Below are 23342 nucleotides of genomic sequence, written 5' to 3' on the forward strand. Positions count from 1 at the left end.
ACAAACTAATCATCAAACTTTCTTATTTGTTCGTATGATGCACACAGCAATGAACATCTTCATGCTTTGTGTCTTATCTGCTCCGTTCTGCTTGCGCCGTGAGGCGTTCAGGGTTACTCGTAATTGTGAGTATTAGGCGCTACTTGTTTTAATTTTTACTAACTTCTTCTTCTATTCTTTTCCTTTCGGCTTTTCCCTTCAGGGGTCGCCACAGCGAATCATTTGCCTCCATCTAACCCTGTATGGATCATCAGCTTTATTCCTCTGTAGTTGCCACACCTCTGCACATCTCCCTAATATTGTACCCCCTAATTCAATATGTGTATCCCTGGGTGTGCACTTGCCTACCCCACTTTGGAAACATAGGCTGTACAGTTTATCCAAACTGCCTCAGTTTGGTCATTTATTTTTGGGCGACTGATAAAATTTGGCCTTTTGGCTTTCCGTAGAAAGGTGGATTTCTCACGTGACTGGGGATAGTGACGGCACAGTTCCTGGAACAAACAAAACAAATGACAGCTGAACGGCAAGGGAGGCTACCGTCGCATGTCACCCGCTTACGTGACACGTTTTCTTATTTATGTGACATGAGAAGCAAAACGGAGACATTCAAGACGCTGTTAGTTGTATTAAATAGGTGGAAGACTGCGCGACTTGCAAACAAACATCTACCCATTAGCTATAGCTTAGCCTTGCCTGCGTCATAAATATGTGTCCGTCCCATTTGGTGTATGATAATATGTCTACACTGTGAAGTAGTCGCTCTTTAAACTGCGCTGTTAGTTGTCGCCAACCAGCTTTCGATGAATTATTTCGTTTACAAACGGTGTCGGTGTTTATCTTGACAACACAGCCTGCTGCTTGCTGCTTATCGCAAGGAATAACTTGTCTGCTCCTTTGACCGATGGGTTGTTATTGATCTTATAGGCATAAAGTACTATAGAGACCGCTTACCTTAGTAAAGCTTTCTCCGGAAGGGATGTGATGTGAGTGCTGATCTAAAGATGGAGGCTGTGCGACACAAGAAGACCAAGGCAAAAGTCGGTGGGAAGGTGACTAGTACACGTCTTTTCATATCAGCTTTTGTTTGTTGTATATTTTGTAATTGAGGTCATGCAAAAATAGGTCATCACACAGTACAAATTGTGCAGGGATTCCTTGCATGACACTTTATTATTTGGTTGTGCGGATTGACTTGAATAGACTCATAATGTATTGCCTAAATAGATTATGGTAATTTTCTTCAATATATTATGTGTATTGTCAGGTGGTCAGAAAGCAGAGAACGACAGAAGACAGGAGGAATGCTGCCCCTTCAGTCATTTGTGATGAGGCTTCCACATCTGAATTTACCAGCATCCCTCTCAGCCTGCCACATCAGGAGAAGTGTGACCCTGCTCACCCCCCTGAGACGAAAGCACAGTCATTAGGTTTGCCTGCAGAGTCGCACCAGACGTTCTTTTCACAGGGATCATCAACAGCAGTGTTAACTGAGACTTTGCAGTCTGCTCTACATTTGCCACGGACGTCACAAGCCACAGTGCAACAAGCAGAGTCAACACATCAGGAAGAAACTGATGGTGGCGTTTTGGTCGCTCAGCTTCAGGGTGCATCACAAGGCACCAACCTGGAAGCAGATAAATGTGTTTCAAAACATTTTGACTTGAAACATGTCCCAAGTGCTCCGACACTGTACCCATCTGTCCCAGTTCTGGAGGAGGGATCCATGATAGAGCTTCACAGAGAAGCTGTGAGCACTTGTGGCAAAGGACCAGCAGTTTTGGCGCTGGTTGAGCATGAAACTTCTCCTCCAAGTCTGCAGCCTCTGGAGTCTGTAGCTGAACTTTCCAGGAATAAGCTCTACCCCGAATTACCAAGGCCAGCAACAGATATTCAGGTAATTCATCATGTACCGTGTCACTATTTAGAGAATATACTCTACTTCATTTTTTATTTGACATTGCTTAATGATTTTTATTGGACAAAAGAAGCAACTCTTTTATTGTTTACCACTTTGCATGGTGGTATTAGGTTTTGGTAAGGCCTACCATTAGGTGTAATTTACCCAGTTAGACCATGATAAAGAACAAAAAGTAAAGTAAAGTCATTTTTTTGGTGAAAATGTTCTCAGTGACCACTTTTTTACTTGAAGCATCTAATGAGATTCAATGCAAGAACTGTTTAAAAATTCTGCCTTTATAAAGCTAATAATAATATAATCCTTTATCTTAGAATGTATATTATATATACAAAGTTGCAAAAGCTAGGGAGCAGATTCATGCAGCCCTTTTCATTATGTAATAATGTAATAATAATAGCCTGTTTTTGTCTGATTGTAAGATTTTTAAGAATTTAAAATATTGGATTGTTATTATTATTCATTAATGTGATGTTTTATACACTTAGATTTAATTAATAATAATTACCCACCTCATATACTTTGTTCTGCAGCCATTCTCCCTAGAGCAGTTGAGCGTATGGGAGCCTGCTGAAGGACTGCGGGTTTGGCTAGAAGGCGTTGAATTATGTGCGGCACAGTTCTGTGCTTTGGCTCGACAGGAGAACCACGAACTAGCAGAACTTCTGCAGAACTACTGGCGCTGTCGCAGACAGCTGACCCAATCTCACACGCAACTACACACACAGTCCTCTGACTGCAAAAGTACTCAAAATCGTCTGTGGAGCTTCAGAGATGAACAGTTAACACTCCAGGTTCGGTGTTTTGTATACCGCAGCAAGCACACATTTGCAGTACATCTAATGACATAAATAATAAACTGCTGATGTCTTTGATTTTCTCCCCTGAAGGGTGTGTGTGCAGACCAGTCCAAAGTGTGTGGGTACCATCGTTTTCAGCAGGCAGAGTTCAGTCAGGGTGTGCTGACTGAGCTGAGCAGGTTGTTTGAAGTTCGCAGTGAGCTGCTCCATCAAAAAGTGGCACTGCATGCATACACTGCTTTGCTGTCACGCCTCCAGGTGGAGTCATACTTGTACCACCTATTAAAAGGTAATTATAGACTTTTTCTTCTGTGTGTAACAAATATTTGGCCACGCCTGTGACTCCAAGCATTGCATATCCTTTTCCTTCTGTAAATGTATGTGAGCAGATTGTTCCGCGAGCCAGTCCCGTTCCCTTCAGCCTCTTAAAGAGGCTATCAGCGTCCTCTTTAGCTTAACACGAAGAGTCCTGGATGACACACAGTTCCAGACAGATATCCACCACTGGTTGGAAAGACTGGTAATACACACATACTCACCTTGTGTGTGTTCAACCCTCACTACACAGTGGGTGCATTTGTCATTTTGTTGTGCTCTGCAGGTGGCAGTGTTGCTGCATGTTGGCGGATCAGGAGAACACCTGTACCTGCTGTGTCATCTGATGTGCTGTCCTGCTGGAGTGGGCAAGTGGGCTGCCCCTTTCCTCCAGGTTAGCTGAGCGAAACATTGTCCCATCAGTCGTCATCGTCTCGATTATGACCTTTTTTTTTTCATCTGCTCAGATCCAAGTTTGGAGGAATACTTGTGGAGTGCAGAACTTCATGCAAGCCCTTGCAGTTCTAATGTCACCTGCTCGGTAATGAAATACACTCACTGGCCACAACATTGCGTACACCTGAATAACCTAATGATATGTAAACAATAGGTATTTTTATACAGTATTGTATTAGTGCTGGGCTACACAATTGTGGCGAATGAGTTTACTCCAACTGTTTGTCTTGCTCAGGCATCATATAAAAAGCATAATCAGCATCTCTGTTCTGAATTTAGACACCGTGCAGAATTTCTGGGCCATATGAAACCATGTGAGAGCCTCAATTCAACTTCATCTGGACCTGAGTCAGGCAACTGGACCCTTGTGGATGAAGGAGGCGAAGAGGTACTTGTAGCTATGCAATACTTAAAAGATTTAGAGAAGAAACAAAAGTAACAAGATGCACTTTAAAATAAACATTTTACTGTCGGCAGCATGATGGTACGCTAGGTTAGTTTGGGTTTGAATCGCAGGTTGGACATGTCTCTGTCTAGAGGCATGTCTCTTTACTTGCGTATCTTGCTTGCTTGCTGCTGTAACAAGTAAATTTCCCCGCTGTGGGATAAATAAAGTACATATATACATACATACATACTGTACATACATACACACATAGAGTTTGTATGGTCTCCCTGTACTTGTGTGGGTTTTATCTGGGTACACTGGGTATGAACATATGAACAAACAAGAATTCACACTCACATTCACACCTATGGACAATCCCACATCCCAAAAACGTTAGGTGTGAATGTTAGGTTAACTGGAGACTTTAAATTGTCCATAGGTGTGAATGTGAGTGTGAATTCTTGTTTGTTCATATGTGCCCTGTGATTGACTGGGGACCAGTCCAGTTGTACTTCATCAACTGTAACCCAGAATAGGATAAGCGGTAGAATATGATCATGTAGATAATAGATCAATTTACAGTAATGTAAAAACTGCACTCTGACTGCAATGTCGATGTAGAGCTTACATGTTACTGCTACTTTTTGTTACTGCTCTAGGACAAGTAATTTTTTTTTACTTCACTGATGGCAATAGCATGAGCTGAACAACTAGTTTCTACATGTTTTAAGAGGCTATCTTCAAACTGAAAATGGTTGGTGATGTTCAGATAATGTTTTACATAACAAAATGTTCCAGTCTTTGTTCCAATCAGCTGAGTCACACTCAAAGCTGTTATTAAAATAAAAAGTGTGCTAAATGTAATTAAAATGTACAAAGTGTGCTAAATGAACACGTATTTAAGTATAAGTGTTCATTTAACACCATATCTTCTGCCTGTATTGTTAAGGAGTGTACGTCTGACAGGCTGTTCTCTTTTCTAGGATGAGGATCCACTGAGCAGCTGGTTGCTTCTGTGTGAGGATGATCTCATCTCCTTTATTACCCAGTTCCCGTTCCAGCAACTCTATTCACACATGTTGGGGATGAGCATGCAAGGTGAATGTGTGCGCCTTTACTTTTGGCATATAAATTTCTAATTGAGTGAACTGACTGAGCAATTTGTTTGCAGGTGTCTATGAGCCTCAGGGCTACTCTAGCCAGAAGATGATGCGTGTTTTTGCATTTGCGTCCTCACTCATTGAAATTCTCGCCCTTGGCCTGCAAACCTATAACAGGGCCCGATATAGACAGCTAGTGAAACGAATAGGACACATCATACGGTAAGTGCACCAACTGGATCATCCACAATTAAAACACACAAATTTGATCTCATGTCTTTTTCCATCTCTTGCAGCATGACAGTGTGTTATGTCAGTGATCACTGGGCGCAGTATGTGAGTGTGATTGGCTCCAGTGGCTCCAGCTCTCATGTACACACTTTGTCTCTGGAAAAGCTTCAGGTTGAATACGATCATCTCTTCTTCAGGGCTGTTCTGCATGTTCTGAGAAACAAGAGGTGTGATGCTATTCTCTAGATGTAGAGATTAAAAAAAAAGAAGCATTGTATATTTATGAGATGTTCTCTCTCATAGGTTGGGAATTTGGTTGTTTATGTCTGAGATGCCATATGGGACCCTGTCCAGCTCCATGCTGTGGAGGATCCTTTATGTGATGCAGTGTGCAGAAACAGCAGGACAAGAAATTCTTAGTACTGCTAATGACACACAGTCCTGCATTCAGGCTCTCAGAGGTAAACAGAGTTCACTTCATTTCTGGGACGCCTCTTCTGCATTGCACTAAATGCAGAGGTAAATGTTGTCACTCTGACATCTTTTCACCATTTGCATGACAGAACCAGAGCACCAAGAGAGGTTTGAGCTGTGGTTGTGTGAGGTGAACAGCTCTGACGGCATCTCCCTCCTCACCGCACTAGCGCACATGGCCACACCCACTCAAAACTCAGATCCTGCCTTTGTCACGACCATCACACTGCTGATTTACCAGGTGTGACAGGAAGTTTGTGATAACATATAATGCAAAGTGGGAGGACATGGTATCAAGAATACAGTAGATCTCCCACGAGGGTTACGTCCAGAGACCACCTGTGAATAAATGCTAATAGACTCTAATCAAGCCTGGATTATGCATTATCTACTGCAACCTATTCCCGGAATTAAATACATATTGTTAAATTATGACCTTTCTGACACATTTTTGATACAGCAATTGCACTGTGCAAAATAAAACTGGATTTGATCACCTTTTTTTTTGTTACAGGTGTCTTATGTTACTGTGACGACCAGAGAAATTTACTCAAAAGTTGGAAGAGAATTGTTGGCGACCATTGCCACAGCCCACCCTTACATTATCTCGGTGCTCCTGGACAGGCTGAGAGAGACTATCCAAGCTGTTGGCATGGTTAGTTCTGTTTTGACCTGCCTAAAGATTACCTTCAGCAAAGTGCAATACTCCAACCAGTGCATTTCTCTGTTTGCCAAGGTGGCACTGTACTTGTGCAAAGAGCTGCCTCTCAGTCTGTGGCGTCCACGACCAGAAGAAATATGCGTGATAGGAGCTTGGCTGCTGCAGCATCCTCTATCTGCTGTGGAGAATCGTCTGGCATGTGTTATACTGGAGGGTCTCAACTGGGGATACGCACAGGTATCCAATGTACAATGTTCTTCCTATTGTTTCTAGTACACGTTTTGTTTTGAAATAAAAAAGCCTGTTTGGTCCCTCAGGATGGCTCTTTGGCCCTGCCGTCATTGCTCCACAGTGAGGTGGCTCTGCTGGTGGCTGAGGCCTTTCAAAAGTATCTGACTGACAAACCATACAGTGGCCTAATTTCAGAAGGAATTAAACAGGTCACACATAATCACAGACCTACAGCCCTACATTTTGACAGCGTCACTGAAACCTTTCTCCTTCCCCCAGGTGTCATACCTTGCCAGTGTCCTTCGTTTAGGTGTATCGCCTGAAGCGTCATTCAGCCAATGGGCTTGGCAACTGTTGCTAAGGCTAAAGCTCCATGCCAATGCTCAGAACCCAAAAGGAGCATGGTCAGTCCAGTGTCCAGTGTCCAGCCCACCTGCAGAACTTACACACTCTCCCAGCATGCACTCTGTTCTTAGGGCTGTAAAAGCAGGTATCCCTATTGGAGCATACCTGTCTATTGCCATGACAACAGTGGGACATAGGTTTGTACTCATGCACTCATGATGATCATTCACAGGTGAATAGAATGCAAGGTAAACTTGTGTGTGTGTGTGTGTGTGTTTTTTTTTTATCAGCCTGGAGCACTTTTGCACAGATGGAATTGGCTTTTTAAAGAATCTGATTCAGTCTCGTCACCTAAGAGCTGCTGTACACCTCCTGGACAACATTCTCCCTCAAACCTACCCACTCAGTTTTTATCTTCTCAACAACTCTCAGTAAATAAAACCCTTTTGCTGCAAAAGCTTCCTAGGTGCCTGAACATCACTGAACATTTTGTCTTTTTTCTATAGGTTTGTCAACTGTATTCAGTTATTTTTGCAGTACGACAGTGTGTGTCCTCAAGGTGTGACACAACAGGTCACACACCGGGTAGCACCCCTTCTCACCGGAACCACTTATGGAGACAATGTTCGACTGCTGAACAGTGTCATTCAGGTAACCATCAAAAATATTGGTAGCCATCAAAAACTGTTAAGCAAGGGAGTTTTTGTTGTATAATGTTTGAACAATATAGAAAGGGACAGCTTCCAATACACTTTTCCAGTGTGAATGATTGTCTATATGTGCCCTGCGACTGTCTGTCGGCCAGTCAAGTGTGTACTGTACCCTGCCTCTCGCCCAAAATTAGCTGGGATAGGCTCCAGCATACCACCGTGACCCTAGTGAGGACAAGCGGCATATCATTTGCACATGGACCTGGATGGGAAGTAAAACAAGAAGTTTAAAATCAAGCGAGTCCAGTTGCTCTGATTTAACACTCAGTAGTTTAATAATTATAACACGTTTAATAATAATAGGGGGACAATTTCTTCTGTAGACGACCCCTCTGCCTGGGCCAATAGATCGATTTGGGCATTAAACAGTACCGTCATACTGTAACTGGTAGTCTTTATTGTGGCCAGAATTTTTTCAGGCAACACAATGTAAGCTTTCACTTTAAGCCGCGCTCTTCTCCAGTAGATATCTAGCTATCTAGCTGTGTGTCAGACGGACGGCACCTTATGTGCATACTCTATGCCATTCCCCTCCCGCACAAGCTTGACCAAGTCCCCCATAAACATGGCACACACCTCGTGGTGGCATAGCGAGCGAATAGCACAGGCGTGAGGTGCATTGCATTCACGGATATCGGGTCATTACACTTTATATATATATATATATATATATATATATATATATATATATAGTTTTTTTTGGCAAAGACCCAGTGACCCATTAAAAACGTCTGGGTCGCGACCCACTAGTTGGGAATTACTGTACTAAAGCAAACCATAATCTGTTTTTTTTTTTTAGAGCCATGTGGTAGAGAGTTCACAGCCTGGTTGTGTCGGTGCTGCAGCTGTGCTGGAATTTTGGGTGGGGATTTTGACACAACACAACTTGTGGTACCGAGATAAAACAGTCCTGTTCCTCATGGATCAGATTTGCTGTGCTGCATTCACACACCATCAGGAGGATTGTATGCACAAACTCCTGTACCAACAGCATAAGGTATTCTGATGTTGATATTACATCAATGGTGTTTGAATTACTGTACTCTCTACAAATGAGAGTCATTTGGTCATAATATGTCTTATATGCCTGATGCAGAATGCTTTGGGATACCACGGAGACAGAGGTCTGCTCTCCTCTCTGGTTGGCTGGATTGCTGGACATGCCACACCATCCTTCATCGAGGGCCAATCGCTGAGTACAGAGGTGAGGATCCCTAAGGTTCAACAGTTTGTACAAGAACTATTGATCACACTTGCTTACAGGATGAATTTTTGTTAGGTTTGGTTTGCCTGGCTGGTGCTTAATATGGAGAGCACGTTTGAGGAAGACTCTCAGCTCAGACGCTGTGTTGAACATGAGCTCCTGTCGGAGCCTAATATCTCTCCAGAACAAGCCTTAAAGGTACAAATGTCATTCATTATATCCAAATGGATATATAACTTTAACTAAGAAGTTTATGTTATGTCTCTGTGTGAGCCAGAGGGCACAGCAGAGGTTGAAGTTGCCGGTCACCCCGTCTCTACAACGGCTACAAGTGTATCGCTGGGCCTGGCAGGCATTAGCCACGCCCCCTGATCACCCCCTTATTCCGCTGGTTTGGCAGAAGTTCCTACAGCTCTACCTCAGGCAGCCTGGTCCAGATTATGGGTATGATACAAACATCTTCTGATATAAAAACCAAGTTCTCAACAGTGGTACAGTTTGGAACAGTAAACCTAAGGGTTGTGTTTCCATCACAGTGTTTTTAAGTAAAGTAAATAATGTGACATCTCACAACCCAACGGTGTAGCCACCATGGAATTAAATTGAAATTGCAGTGGCCATGAGTTTTCTTTAAAATATGTTCTTCCCATTGCATTTCGGTCATTGCATGAAAGTGTGCATTACAGTATAGTACAGTAATGTACTATATGTTCTTTTGAGATAGAAACATTGCTTAAAAGACTACCCTTATTGCCAGAAACAGGTTTTAAGAAATCACAGTTTGCATGTGAAGACACTGTATTTTTTCCAATGCATTGTCTAACAGACTGGCTGCAGGTGGCTGCATTGGCCGACGGTTCTTCCAGGCTTCCTCCCAGGCCAATTTGCTGCGAGAACTGAGGCAGAGAATACAGGAAGTGTCCGATTTCCACCATGCTGCTAGCCAGGCACTGAGGGTGCCCCCGTCACACTCGCCTTCAGCAGACAATCTGTGCAATCAGACTCCGGGCAACCCCTGTCACCCCTGCCTTACCTCTCCTCAGCTGCACACAGAGCTGGTCAGGTATGATCACTTACAATACTTAGCAAGTAGTCGAAATGATCAATTATTACAGACAGTTAACTGAAATCATGAATTACCTATTGCCTTACAGGTTGTTTGGTGTTTTTGCTGTGTGGTTGGATGATGAAACGCTGCAGAAGCAGGAGGTTTACCTTCCCTCTCTTCCTCCCGAGTATGAACCACACAGACTTGCACAGGTTATGCAGCAGCAACAGGTGTGTGTGATACCTCTGAATAAAATATTTGAACAAAGTTTACTTTGAAAGATTGAATACATTCTGCTTTAGGAACTGTGGCTGGAGTATGTGAACCACGAGCGTCTGCAGTACGACAGGAAGGAGGTACTATCCCTGTGGGAGAAGGTGCAGAGCGAGCCATCTTTCCTCCAGGCACAAAACCCCAGCTTCACAGACTACACCAGCCTCAGCAATGGTAAAAACCAAACCGTCTGTGAGTTAATTAAAGTCATATCAGTTGTGACATTACCACAGCTGTCCAGTGCTGTTCACCAAATTGATTGATCATGGAAAATACTATCTTCTGTTGGAGTTTTATTCAAACTAAGAGACCAAATGAATGTTCAGGAAGTTTTTGCTGTTCATTTGCTGATTAGAATGTGAACCAGAGGTTTACAATATTAAACTTTCAGATACTGAATTAGCTGTAATTAGTTGATACTGAATTAGCTATAGCTGTAAGCTATAATCATCAAAATTACTAAGAAATATAAAGTTAAAATATTTAACTGTATGTGTAGTGAGTCTATAGAATAAGAGTTTCACTTTATGAGCTGAACTACTGAAATAAAAATGTATTGAGATACACCTGTATACATATATGACAAAATATATCCACTATACTATATACACTATATGCTATAACAAAAAACAAAAGGATAAACAAAACCAAATCTGATTTGATTTGAATACTGTATAAGATTTTCCATGAAAAACTTCAATTACACAGTCTGATTAACTGTGCTTTGACAAGCATTCTCACCATGCATATCAAATGTGTACTTTTTGCTCATTATAAAATTCAAAAATGGGTTATTATAATTGGAAAAAAGTTTGTGATTTATAAAGATATATTTTAACAAGGAGGAATATTGGAATGTGCATTTTAATGAACATCTCAGTGTGCGTATTCCCTCCAAAATGTATTTTAAACATCACTGATACAATACCTATCCGTCATGTCAATTGACTGGTGAATAAGTGATGGTCCAAGTGAACAAGTTGATATCTAAAACTTTCCAAAAGAAGGCTGCACACATGCAAACAAACCAAAGCCTCTCTGCCAGAGGTCATTATGGTGTCATGCGTATCAAAGTGTTCTAAGGTTGTGTCCTTTGGTTGACAGCAAAGGAACGTATCCTGTCCAACCTGCAGAAGCATCCAGTGCCACAACCAGCTCCAGACCTCCAACACCTAAAAATCCCTGTCCCTGAAGTCCCCAACATCTGTCTCTCTGACTCTAAAGCTGCTGCAGAACTACTGCAGCAAGACCTCAACATCCTGCAGGACCAAGCCAGGTACCCTTACACCATTCAGCCATATACAGTACTAGTACAGTATAAGCATGTGTGTAGAGTGACCACACTCAGAGAAAATATGTGACAGGATTGCAGTATCAAGAGAAGCCCAGCAGGTGGCGATGGAACAGGAGCTTCTGGAGAGTCTTCCTCTGCTTTACAAGAACCGACCTGAGCAAGTGACCATGACCCTGGAATGTAAAGGGAAGGGAGGGCAGCCATGCCAGGGTCCTGCTAACATCACAGTTACAGTAAGAGCACTATCACTGCACCAAAGACACATTTTCTGATGTCCTGTTCTTCCTATGAATTATTCACCTTGTATGTGTTAATTGTGTAGTGTGAGTCTATCCAGAGACAGGAGGCAGTGCAGACTCAGATAACGTCACTGCGAAGGGACATCAAGAACCTTCAAACTGATGCCATGGCTCCGCCTCCTCAAAGCCTGGCTCAGGCTGCTGTCCACACAGAGAACTTTATCACGTCAGTATAAACAAAGTAGAAACAACAAACATTAACACAACTGTGTACCAAGGATTTGAGGCGATAAAGTGATGTTTGTATTTGTGTCATTATTGTTTACAGGGCTCTGGTGAACATGTACAAATCACAGAAGTCCCCGTCAGTGCAACATGTTGGTGTGTCAGCCTTCTATCAGGTGGTCTCCTTTGTATGTGAAGACACACTGCGACATCCACCAACACGCCAGTACCTCACCTCGTGTGTGGAGATACTGGGACAGGTACACACACACGCACACACACATGTAGGCTGTTGAAGCCATTCCTATATAATAATAATGAACAAGTCATACACTGCTTTCAGTAGCACATCCTCCTACTAAGGCCAAACAATTGTAATGCTCGCTCCTGAATTATATTAGTCACTGAAGTAGTGCAAATAAAAGAGAAAAATTAATTAATTGGTTCTTCTTTAGCTCATCCATCCACAAAGTTTCATAGTCAAACATTATACTGTACTTCCTATCAAAAAACAGTGATTTAAACAGGTCTTCTCATTTCATATCAAGGTGTTCATCCAGGGTAATCCTGAAGAGTGTGGCCGTGTCCTGAAGACCATCCTGGAGCACAGACATCTTTGCCCTCTCATTTCTTCTTTTTTCACGCCCAACGCAGCCCCGGCCGAGCTCGTCTTCCTTTACCAAGATGTGGTGACATCCCTACACCTTGATAGTGCAGATGTCATTTTCATGCTTCTCACCAAGGTCAGTCCAGACTCTTTAAGATAAAGTACACAAATAATCATTTCTAACACATGAACTCTTGCATCTATTGCAGTTTGATTTGTCCGCCTGGCTGAACGAAGCCCAACCTGTGTTTTCTGAGAGGACCCGTTTACTTGAGTTAATCCATGGAAGTCTCTGTGTCTGTGGCCCAGATCCCGAACCAGAACTTCTCACCCCTTTTCACCTTTTCACCAAACACTGGACTTGGCTTCTACGCCACCACTTCCCTGACCACTACAGTGACTGCCTGCGTCTGCTTATGACCAGTAAGTGTGTCATGCTTAGCTAGTCATCAAATGAAAATAAAGACAGCATTCAACTGTTTATGTCTGTCAGCCAATATTGAATTCAAGTGCTGCCAACAAGAAATTAAGATAAGTGACTCATACTAAGCTACAGACTTTTGAATTTATGTCTGTTATCCTTGATTTGCATACTAATGCTTTGGAGTTGACATTCAGACAAAACACATATTCATAACTTCTTTTGAAGGACTGCCATTCACTCATTGTTCACTCTTACAAAACATGAAATACGTAGAATACATATACATAAATATGAAGGATGTATATTCATTGTTAATTTACCATTGCCAAAGAAAGACTGTAATTGTGTTAATTGTGAATTGTTTATTGTCACGGACATGAACATTTCAAGTACACATCACATCCTATTATAGCAAACCCTGTCATTTTTGGTTGTTGAGTAACATCTGTGGAAATTCTGGGTTTGAGATTGAGTGTGTAGGTGTGGTTCTGAAACATTTTTCTCAACGTCACCAGGCTCGTCAAACCAGTTGCTAAGTCCTGAATGCTGGAAGGTGACTCTTCGAGTGTTAGGCTGCTCTCCTCCGTCTCGCAGCATCAAGAACAAAAGCGAACAAGTTGTCAGCACTTTTGAGGTGTCTGGACGTATACCGACATCCCCAGCATCTCCCTGTCGGTCCTCCATCAGCCTCTCTCCTCAGCAGGTAACCTCTGAAATCTGATTGTGTCCTACGCTGCTAGTAAAATGAAATCCAAGAGACAATAACAATATTGACTATACTGTAATAATAATAATAATGATACATGATGATGATGATGAACACCACTTCCTTCTTCCCAGTCACTACTCTTGTGGCTTTGGGCAAGACAATGCCGCCCACACTGATGTACTGTATAAACGTGAATGAATGTTTGGTGGTGGTCAGGTCATTGGCATGAATTGGTAGCCACGTTCCCATCAGTATAACCCTGAGCAGCTGTGGCTACAGATATAGTAACCACCACCAGTGTATGACTGCGGAGTGAATGAATAATGGTGTTTCACTGTAATGCACTTTGAGTATCTTGAAAAATATATAAAATCCAATCCATTAATATTGTTATGATAATGCTCAGTTGAGATTGACACGGTGAAGAGAGGTTTTCATTTGCCAGTGTGTTTGTTATTATGGTTGCAGCTTGCATTGCTGTAGAACTGCATTGTATCACACTGAGAGATGTTTCTTACATTTGTTTCTATATTATAGCTTGTACAAAGTTTAAAATTATGCCGTTGCTCCTGACAGGTGGACGAGACAATAGAATGGCTTAGTGATTTCTTCCTGCGGAGTCGTCTCAGCAAGCCTGACCTGCGCAGCTTTGGCCTCTACTCTGCCTGGTCTCCTTACATCAGTGAGGTTGTTTCCTTGTGGGACCATTTAATCGGCTCTCTAATTAGCGTGTCACTCAGCAGCTGTGCCCGAGAGTCTGTGGGCAGCAATAAAGTAATGAAAGGTAAATGTCACAATAAATTCAACAAAACGTTTTGAGCTCATATGTCATAACACAAGTCTGACACTCTCACAGCGCTTCATGACTTGCACAGTAAGATTGTGAAATTATTCAAGCCTTGGATATTTCCCCTGGACACTGAGGATGGAAGGTATGTTGGTTTATAATGAGCCATGTTGCCACCAAGTTGTACACTTCATTTCAGCTTGCCCCAGTATGATAAATGGTAAACCCTGGTCTAGTAGAACATTTCTACTTACTATATCACCTGTCTAGGGTCTCACCAGTTTATTAAATAGACATAGATAATACAAGTCCTGTATTACTTTGAAAAAAAACAACTAATGTTGAAAATGTTAGGTTTGCTATAGGAGACACACAAATACACATAGATCTTATGTTCCTTTTTGGGTCCCAGTCATGTACAGTAGGCATAGGAGGCATAACAGCGTATCATGCAGGCTTTTGATTATTGTCACTGCAGTAATCTCAAGTGCTTCCCATGGCTGGAGACTGATGCAAGTCTGGCTGGATGTCTGGTTGGCCTCTATGCTCAAATAAATGACACACTGCACCAGAGATCCAAAGGTAGACTCCAGGTTACTGTTTTCTTCTATGTATATTTGTTGTGTGGGATATCTAACTGTTCTTGTGTGTGTGTACATACATTGCAGATCGCCTATTCCCTGGTCAGAGAGGTGCTCTGTGGCTCTGTATGACGCAGTACTGTGAAAGCTGCACCTCTCCGCGGACACCGGAGTACCTGTTGTACCTGCACCACACTCACCTGCGCAGCCTGCCATGGAGACACCTACATCCTGACACTCAGCTCATGGAGCAGCTCTTTAATGTCAGTCCCTATGCTATAGCTGTGTATGCTGATCTTGACATGAATGACAGACAGCCAGTTTGAGCCCCATACTAATATACTCCTGATCCAAATTGTAAGACCAGTTGAAAAATTGCAAGAATTTACATTTTGCACTGTTTGATCATAAGGAGGTTCTAAATAGAGCTACAAAATGCAAAAAGAAGAAATGGGAGTGAGCCAAAAAAAATAAAGTAAGCAATTTACTGCAAACAACCATTAAACTGAAATAGGCTGTTCCTCAGCTGATCAAACGTTTAAGACCACAGCTCAGAAAAATCCCCGACCCCCCTCAAGTGGTGAAGATGGTTTCACAGAGAGCATCCAATGTCTGCAACTGATGTCCATTTTTATAAACTTCCATTGCCATCCATCCTCAAATGTTCTCGATTGGATTTAGATCAGGGGAACATGCAGGATGGTACAAAAGAGTGACGTTAGTCCTCTGGAGGAAGTCTTTTGTCAGGCGGGCATTGTGAACTGCGGCGTTGTCTTGTTGAAAAACCCAGTCATTGTCACACAGACGAAGGCTTTCGGTCATGAGGGATGCCCCGTGTAACATCTCCACATACCAGCTGCCATTTGACGCCCCTGCACAAACTGAATCTCCATAGTTCCATTGATGGAAAAAGCTGCCCAGATCATGGGCGTCCCCTCCACTGTGCCATTTTTTTTCATCAGATAAAACATTCTTCCACCTTTCAGCGTCCTATGTTTGGTGTTTTCATACAAATTACAAACGGCCAGTTTTGTGACGTTAAAGCCGACGAGGCCTTGGGAGACATTTTGGGGGGGGGGGTCCTACCACTTGACTTTTTGGTTCCATAACCCTCAGGACCTTTTAAGAAGTTTAAAATGACTTTGTCTTACCGCAGCCAACCTCAGCTGCAATGGCGCGCTCCGAGAGACCTTTCTTATGCAGATCAACAATCCAACCGTGTTCAAAGAGAGACAGCTTTTTGCTTTTGCCATAAAGAGAGCATAATAGTGTGAATACCTGACAGAAAATGACATTGAATCCACATTCTTGCCAGGATTTTGCCTTTTAAAGGCTGTGGTCCTAAACTTTTGATCAGCTGACGAACAGCCTATTTCACTTTAATGCTCGTTTGAAATAAACTGCTTACTCAAAAAAAAATGGTCTTGCTCCCATTTCTTCTTTTTTATTTTGAAGCTCTACTTAGAACCTCCTTATCGTACAGCAGTGCAAAATGTAAATTCTTCAACCGGTCTTAAAATTTTGATCAGGAGTGCATTATAAGCCATGAATTGTCTTTCCACCATGTCTGTTTTCAGTCTAAGATATTGATCTCATGTTCTGTTTCAAGCATGACTCATCATGATCAGTTATTGTGGATGTAGTATATTCTGTTTGCATTACCAAAAAAATAACCATAACCTGACATGATTGTTTCATGACTGTAGTCCTTTGTGACCCCAAAAGTCTTATTTAATTTGTTTGTGACAGAGTGTCCTCTTTTCCCCTTCTCTGGGCAGGTTGAGAGAGGAAGTCCAAAGAGCTGTTTCCTGTTTATGGGAGAGGTGTTATGTGAGGTTAACTGGGTCAGCGTCCTAAGCGACCACATACACTCTCTTCCAGCATCCACAGCAGGCCCACCTCAGTCCACTGTGGATCCTCAGAAGAAGGAATCGCACACCATGCTCGTCTATTTGTTGTACATGCTGGTATTTCTGGCAAAAGAGGAGCAGCTCCTCAGCCAACAGGTGACTCCCAACTCTTTTTTTTTTTCCTAACACATTAGGTCTCCAGGCTTTATATAACTCCTCTTCCTCTTCACCCAGGACTCCCCTCTTCTTAGTCTGTTGGTTCAGTGCACATCACTGCCTTGGCACCAGCTGGATCTGTCGTCATACCAAGGGGTTCTGGGATATGTCAGCACCCACTACACTCCATCTCTGCTGCTTAGCACTGATTCAGCATCTCAGTTGTTGCTGAAATCTCTTCGTAATGCTGCTGGACTCCACCCTGGACCTAATGAAACTGCTCACATGGTGAAACACAGTGTTATAATTACTTCTATAAGTTAGTGATGTGCTAATACAGTACAAGCTCCATAATGCTGCACTGCTGTATATAACATTTATCCTACATTACTAGTCTACAGCACAGGCCAAACGTTTGGACACACTTTCTCATTCAATGCGTTTTCTTTATTTTCATGACTATTTACATTGTAGATTCTCAAAACTATGAATGAACACGTGGAATTATGTACTTAACAAAAAAGTGTGAAATAAGTCTAAATATGTCTTATACAGTGATGGAAAAAATGATTAGACCACCTTTGTTTTTTCAGTTCCTTCTTCATTTGAATGCCTGATACAACTAAAGGTACCTTTGACAAATATAACAATGATAACAAAAATAGCTCAGAAGAGTTCGATTTTTTGGCAGTACAATGCTATATATGTAACAACTTAAGTGATTTTGGTTATCATGAAGAAAACCATGGAAGTTGCTAGATATCAGCTCCTATATTAAACTCTTATGAGCTATATTTGTTATCATCATTATATTTGTCCAAGCAAATGTAACTTTAGTTGTACCAGGCAGGCATTAAATTGGATCAGTAAACTGAAGAAACAAGGGTGGCCTAATCATTTTTTCCATGAGTATATTAGACACATATTTTATGTTTTATAACTTTTGTTTGATAGCGCTGCAAACCATTGGTGTTCTCTCAATGAGCTTCATGAGGTAGTCACCTGAAATGGTTGTCACTTCACAGTGGTGCCTTGTCAGGTTTACTTAGTGGAATTTCTTTCCTTGTTAATGGGGTTGGGACCATGGGGCTGTATTCTGTGTGTCTAAACGTTTGGCCTGTACAGTATGTGTTACTGGGAAACACTCACACACACTCTCGTTGCCCACATCATTAGGTACATTGTAGTCCAAAACGGGTGTCCAAAGTGCGGCCTGCAGCTGTTTTTTAATGGCACATTCTAAAAATATTATTTAATGAGAAAACTAAAAAAAACAACAGCAAAAATGGAAACATCAACAGTAATTTTACAAGGCTAAAGTTAAAATATTAAGAAAAAATAGTTGTAATCAAATGAGAAAAACTTGTAATTTTACAAGAATAACATAAAATAAGGAAAAAGAACATTATTTTAGTAGCATAAACTTGAAATATTCATGAAAAAAGGCGTAACCACATTTTGTACAGGTGAAATGTTGTATACTCTATAGTGTTATTAAATGAAACAAAACCCCCCCAAAAAAACAAACAAAACCTTTACTAACGTCCAGTAGCGCACTTAGCTCAAGAAGTTGACATTGTGTGTGCCAGGATGGGACGCTGAAGGCCGCTGCATACGTGTCCTGGTGTGTGCAGTTTTTGGCAACTCTTGAGCAAGCCGGCAGCATCAGTGTGAACACGTTGGAGACACAGCTGGAGATGCTGTTGGAGAGCATCATCACATTCATCCCGCCAGGTGAGCTCATTTTTTTCCCTCAAACAGCTTCATCACACATCACTAGGCAAGTCTTCAATCACCATCTGGCTCCTCATGTCCTCCACAGAGACAGGTTTGGAACAGAGGCACATGGCATTCAGCAGCCTCTTCAGTGGTGCACTAGCTCTGCTCAATGGAGTCAGCGTCTCAACGGGAGAGGCCCTCGCAGCTCAGGTCATTACCTGGCTGGAGAGGAAAGGGAGGTGCTTTCCTATTCTGCCTCTGCTCACAGCTTGCTCCTGCTGTCTGGCCTCAGTGCGCCACATGACACGCATCATGGAGGCGTGTATCACAGCCCACTTTAACCATGGTAACAGGCATTTCCACCAAATCCTTTTAATTGTAAGTTTCATTCTTCAGTTTTTTATGTAACATCTTGTGTTTTTGCTCAGCTGAGGAGGAATGTGTCGGCTGGGGTCCTGTGTTGGCATCACTGCAAGTGCCCGAGCTCACAGTGGAAGACTTCCTGTCTGAGAGCCAATCAGGAGGCAGCTTCCTCACGCTGTATGCCTTCATCCTGCAGCGCCTTAACTCTGAACACACAGCAACCAATGAGAGGAGGACGCTTGCTCTCATCAACACATGGACCAATCAGGTTTTCCCCAGGTTCGTTCAATGGAAATTGTCTGTTTTTCATTTTACAGTAACTTTGCACTATTTCTGAATACTCATTTAGAATGATGTGTGGGTGTCAGCAAGACATTCTGCCTGCCTGTAAGCCTGTTACAACCAACTACCTGTACGTTTCCATGCATCAATTATTCATGAATCCTGTTTATACAGTATATATACTTGTTGCAGAAGTGTGATCTAATTAACTATACTGTAAATATCACAGCCTTAATAGGTTCTGTTAACATCCTCATTTCTCCAGTCCAGGTGCTGCAATGTACTATAAATTAACCTTTTCGTTGTCATTCTGGGTGCTCTTTCCATTCTCTTCAGTGCACTTTCAGTGCACTTTCAGTGCACTCTATTGATCTGGATACATTTCCCTTCTTCCTCGTTTTTTTTATAGATTTTACTTTTTGCTTTGACAGCTGTTCCGTGTGCACATTCCTCTCTTTCTGTTATGTTGCGGATTTGTGCAATATTCTCATTTTTTCTCGAGTTCATCAATACAAAGCAGCATACCATGCAGTCTCTTAAATAAAGAAGCTTGCAATGTGAAGTTGCAGTTGTGATATTAAAGGACAGCATGTGACATGAGCATAGCCATTCTATTTGACTGCAGTGTCCCATGTAATTTCACCAAGGCAGAGCAGCAGATTATGCACTTATATTCTTGTCTTACATTTTCTTCACTGTAAAATGAAAGTACAAAAAAAACACATACTCCTTCTGTAGTTTGATCACTCAGGATTGATGCACCTTTTGGAATAATGTCAATCCCTGTGCACCACTTAACAGGATACATTTTGTTTTTGTGCGTCCAGTGGACCCAGCGATGAAGCCAAGCTGTTTCTTTGGTGGCACAAAGCACTGAATCTAGCAGTGGAGCAGCTTCAGCCTCAGGGGGGCCACAGCGAATTATCAGGTGTGGTCGTGGGTCTACTGAAGTTGCAAACCAGACTACTTCAACTGGGAGAAGAAAGGCTCAACTCTGGACTACTAGGGGCCATCGGTCTTGGGAAGAAGTCCCCGGTTTCAAACAAGTAAGCTCACTAGTTGATTATTATATATGTATGTATATATATATATATATATTTATATATATATATCTTCAAGCTTTATGTGGTGTAGAGCAGCTGTCTGTGTATTGTGCTTTTACCCACAGGCCATCAGACTTCTCAACGAAGCACTCACACACGCCGCACGCAACACACGCACACACTCATAGCACTTTTATTTATTTACTTATTTATTTATTCATTTATTTGTATTATTTATCTGTATTAATGTCTCTTCTGTTGTTGTTGCTTAATTTATTGGTATTAATGTTTCTTATGTTCTTATTCTTTCTTGTGTTTTCTTTCTTTCTCGGGAGAATGAACAGAATAAGAATTTCATTGCATAGTATAACTGCCTGTTTTACTATGCATATGACAATAAAACTCTTGAATCTTGAATCTTGTGTTTCTAGATTCAGGGTGGTGGTTCGCAGCCTTGCAGCATTCCTCTCCATCCAGATACCATCAGAGAGCGAACTCCGATTGCAGCCCACCACTGACCTACAGCTCTCTGCAAAAGCACAGCAAGTATGGACCAAATGCACATCAACTTAAATAGTTTGAAACTGTCTCCTTAAAATAAACATTGTTTTTGTTTTGTGCAGACATTGGGGCTGCTTGAAGCCATGCCCAGCAATAAGCAATACATGGAATTGGAGGATTCTGTGAAAAAAGCTCTTCAGTTCATCCGTTACCCAGGGCACTGTCTTAAAGATGGACCTCGACTCCTGGCTCTGCTAACCAACCTGCTTTACCCAGACCTCAGATACCTGCACATTATACATTGACCCAATAAGATGACCCCTTGGAAAACAATGATGGAGCAAAGTGTTCTCAAACCTGTGACTTCTCTTAAGTGGCCTTTGTAGTGACAAACCTCTCCAGAGTTCAAGATGACTGAACCACATTTATGTCATCTGCTGACATTTGCACTTTGTTTTGTCCTCTTATCATCAAGCCTTTTTACACTTTTAATGATATGCCTGGTGATCTCCATTGCATATTTATTGCAGAATCTAATCTCTGTTCTGTGTGTTGACAGAAAAATGATAAGATGGCACAAGATTATTTGGTAGTTATTGAGGGACATTTCTGATCATAAGCTTTTCAGGAATAAGGTGGCGAGCACCACTTGGAAAATTAGGCTACTATCTCATTATGAAAACAGGGTGTGATGGAGTCTCATTACTGCTGACACAGAAAAGATGGCTGCCTCTCTGAAATGATCATGTACTAGTATTATCATCTCCCACCAAATGTGCTTTATAAGGAGTATTAAGGCCAGACTGAAAAGAAAAAAAAGAAAAATTTTATAAGGAAAAGGTTGTAATATTATGTAAAAATCAAAATTGTAGGAAATGTGTATATATAATTGCATTAAGATGAGGACAGTTGAGGACATTGCCAAGTTATACATTAGCATAAGTTCGACATCAACAGCATCAGTATCGTTTGTTATTGTACAAATTCTTATGTCTCTTCCTGACAAAGAACACTCGCTGAAATCCTCTTGTTGGGATTTTTTAACTAATACTTCATCATATTAGCTGATTAAAACATGTCAGACATCTACAGAGAGATGGCAGCTGCCGGTTCTCCAATTGTTGCGTTTGTGTGGGAATTTCGACATTCACCCATCAAAAAAATTTAATCTCATATTACATTTTTTAAATTACTTTTTTAGCATTAGGAGTTTACTGTTTTCTTCTTTTTAGTATGGCACTTTATACTCCTACATAGCTGCCCTTGTTTTGTTTTTTTGCCAAAGGTATGTTTTTGTTGTTTTTTTGCATGATTAGCCATGAATGACCATGTAGTCTTGAGTCTGGTAGAACAACTTGCGATGTGGCACTCAAAAGTTCTTACAGTACCTCTTCCAGTGTACCACACATGCACACACACACACACACACACACAAATAGTGTTATGTAATGGTCTTATGTTCAGATTCACCTGTTTTTCACATTTCCAGTCTCTGTCGTGCAGTGGTTAAGCATTTCTTTGTATGAGTCAGTGATCAGAGACGAGACTAAGAACTGAACATCTCATAGCTGCTGTTTGTTACAAATGTTGTAGAGAGGAACGGTGGCCCTGCGGTGCAATCAGACAGTGTTTAGTGAAGCCTCTGCAAAAAAAAAACAAAACATCCATTTCTATTCTCCAAGAGCAACACGACAGGTGCCCAAACTGCAATTAAATTTTTTTTGTGTGTAAAAAAAGATGTGATTTGTTCACGTACCGGTACATTGTGTGTCCTCATCTGACACCACTTTGGTCTCTATGGTTACACAAAGGGAGGAGGTGAGGAGGATGGCTTGTACTAAAGCTTGGAGAAAGGGAACTAAGTGGGGAGGGGAGATATGCATAGGCTCATGTTCCTGCCTCTTTTTTTTTACACTTGAAAACATCCTGTGGTGATTTTGTGTAAAGCTTCTGTCTGGCGCTCTCCTCGACCTTCTGTTCTCTCGTCTCTCAGCTCAGATGGTGTAGAATATACGCTGAAGCACGCCCGATTTATGTAACTTTGCCATGCTGGCATACCATGTTCTCAGACACACACACACACACAAAATGAGACAGAGCACTCCTGGCAGACACATCACTGTCTGGCAGATCCCCGTGTCACCATGGTAACCCAGCATCAGGTCAGGAATTGTTGTTCCTAGACTCTTGTAGCCCACAAACAAACATGTCCAGAAACATACTGCTTACTTTGTGTACTGTACATAATTTGCCACTTCTGTGTGAACCACTGACGTTTTTATAGGACAGTCATTAAAAATGCTTGGGAATTTCTGAATATTTTTCTTACCACAAGATACATAATGTACTTGTGTTTTCCAACTGTTGCATACACTGATTGTTTCATATTATGTGTCTGCGTGCTTGTG

General features: G+C 41.7%; 1 protein-coding gene across 1 annotated transcript; it reads left to right on the forward strand.

Annotated features, from left to right (window-relative positions):
* The first annotated feature begins 457 nt into the window (after nt 1–457).
* epg5 (ectopic P-granules autophagy protein 5 homolog (C. elegans)) lies at nt 458–23254 on the forward strand. Its single transcript, XM_054774483.1, has 45 exons — nt 458–1052; nt 1268–1897; nt 2452–2712; nt 2809–3007; nt 3108–3238; nt 3320–3427; nt 3501–3574; nt 3769–3877; nt 4861–4975; nt 5049–5199; nt 5274–5435; nt 5512–5669; nt 5772–5923; nt 6197–6337; nt 6419–6580; nt 6661–6783; nt 6854–7116; nt 7210–7350; nt 7426–7570; nt 8429–8626; nt 8726–8833; nt 8909–9031; nt 9111–9277; nt 9660–9896; nt 9988–10111; nt 10184–10328; nt 11259–11430; nt 11519–11681; nt 11771–11913; nt 12016–12172; nt 12461–12655; nt 12729–12942; nt 13459–13646; nt 14229–14436; nt 14509–14584; nt 14918–15021; nt 15108–15283; nt 16799–17026; nt 17105–17314; nt 18616–18760; nt 18849–19091; nt 19174–19387; nt 20218–20436; nt 20865–20979; nt 21057–23254. Exons 1-45 carry the CDS (start codon nt 1005–1007, stop codon nt 21237–21239), a joined length of 7728 nt encoding a protein of 2575 aa, XP_054630458.1. The 5' UTR covers nt 458–1004; the 3' UTR covers nt 21240–23254.
* The last annotated feature ends 88 nt before the right edge of the window (nt 23255–23342 follow it).

Source organism: Dunckerocampus dactyliophorus, chromosome 4, assembly GCF_027744805.1.
Source record: "Dunckerocampus dactyliophorus isolate RoL2022-P2 chromosome 4, RoL_Ddac_1.1, whole genome shotgun sequence".
Lineage (NCBI taxonomy): Eukaryota > Metazoa > Chordata > Actinopteri > Syngnathiformes > Syngnathidae > Dunckerocampus > Dunckerocampus dactyliophorus.

Bases quoted from the DNA above. Each gene is read 5' to 3' on its own strand.
- epg5 (XM_054774483.1), top strand. From the start codon at position 1,005: ATGGAGGCTGTGCGACACAAGAAGACCAAGGCAAAAGTCGGTGGGAAG. The intron at 5,200-5,273 runs GTAAGTGCACCA...CATCTCTTGCAG, and splicing joins CGAATAGGACACATCATACG to CATGACAGTGTGTTATGTCA. The intron at 6,784-6,853 runs GTCACACATAAT...TCCTTCCCCCAG, and splicing joins TTTCAGAAGGAATTAAACAG to GTGTCATACCTTGCCAGTGT.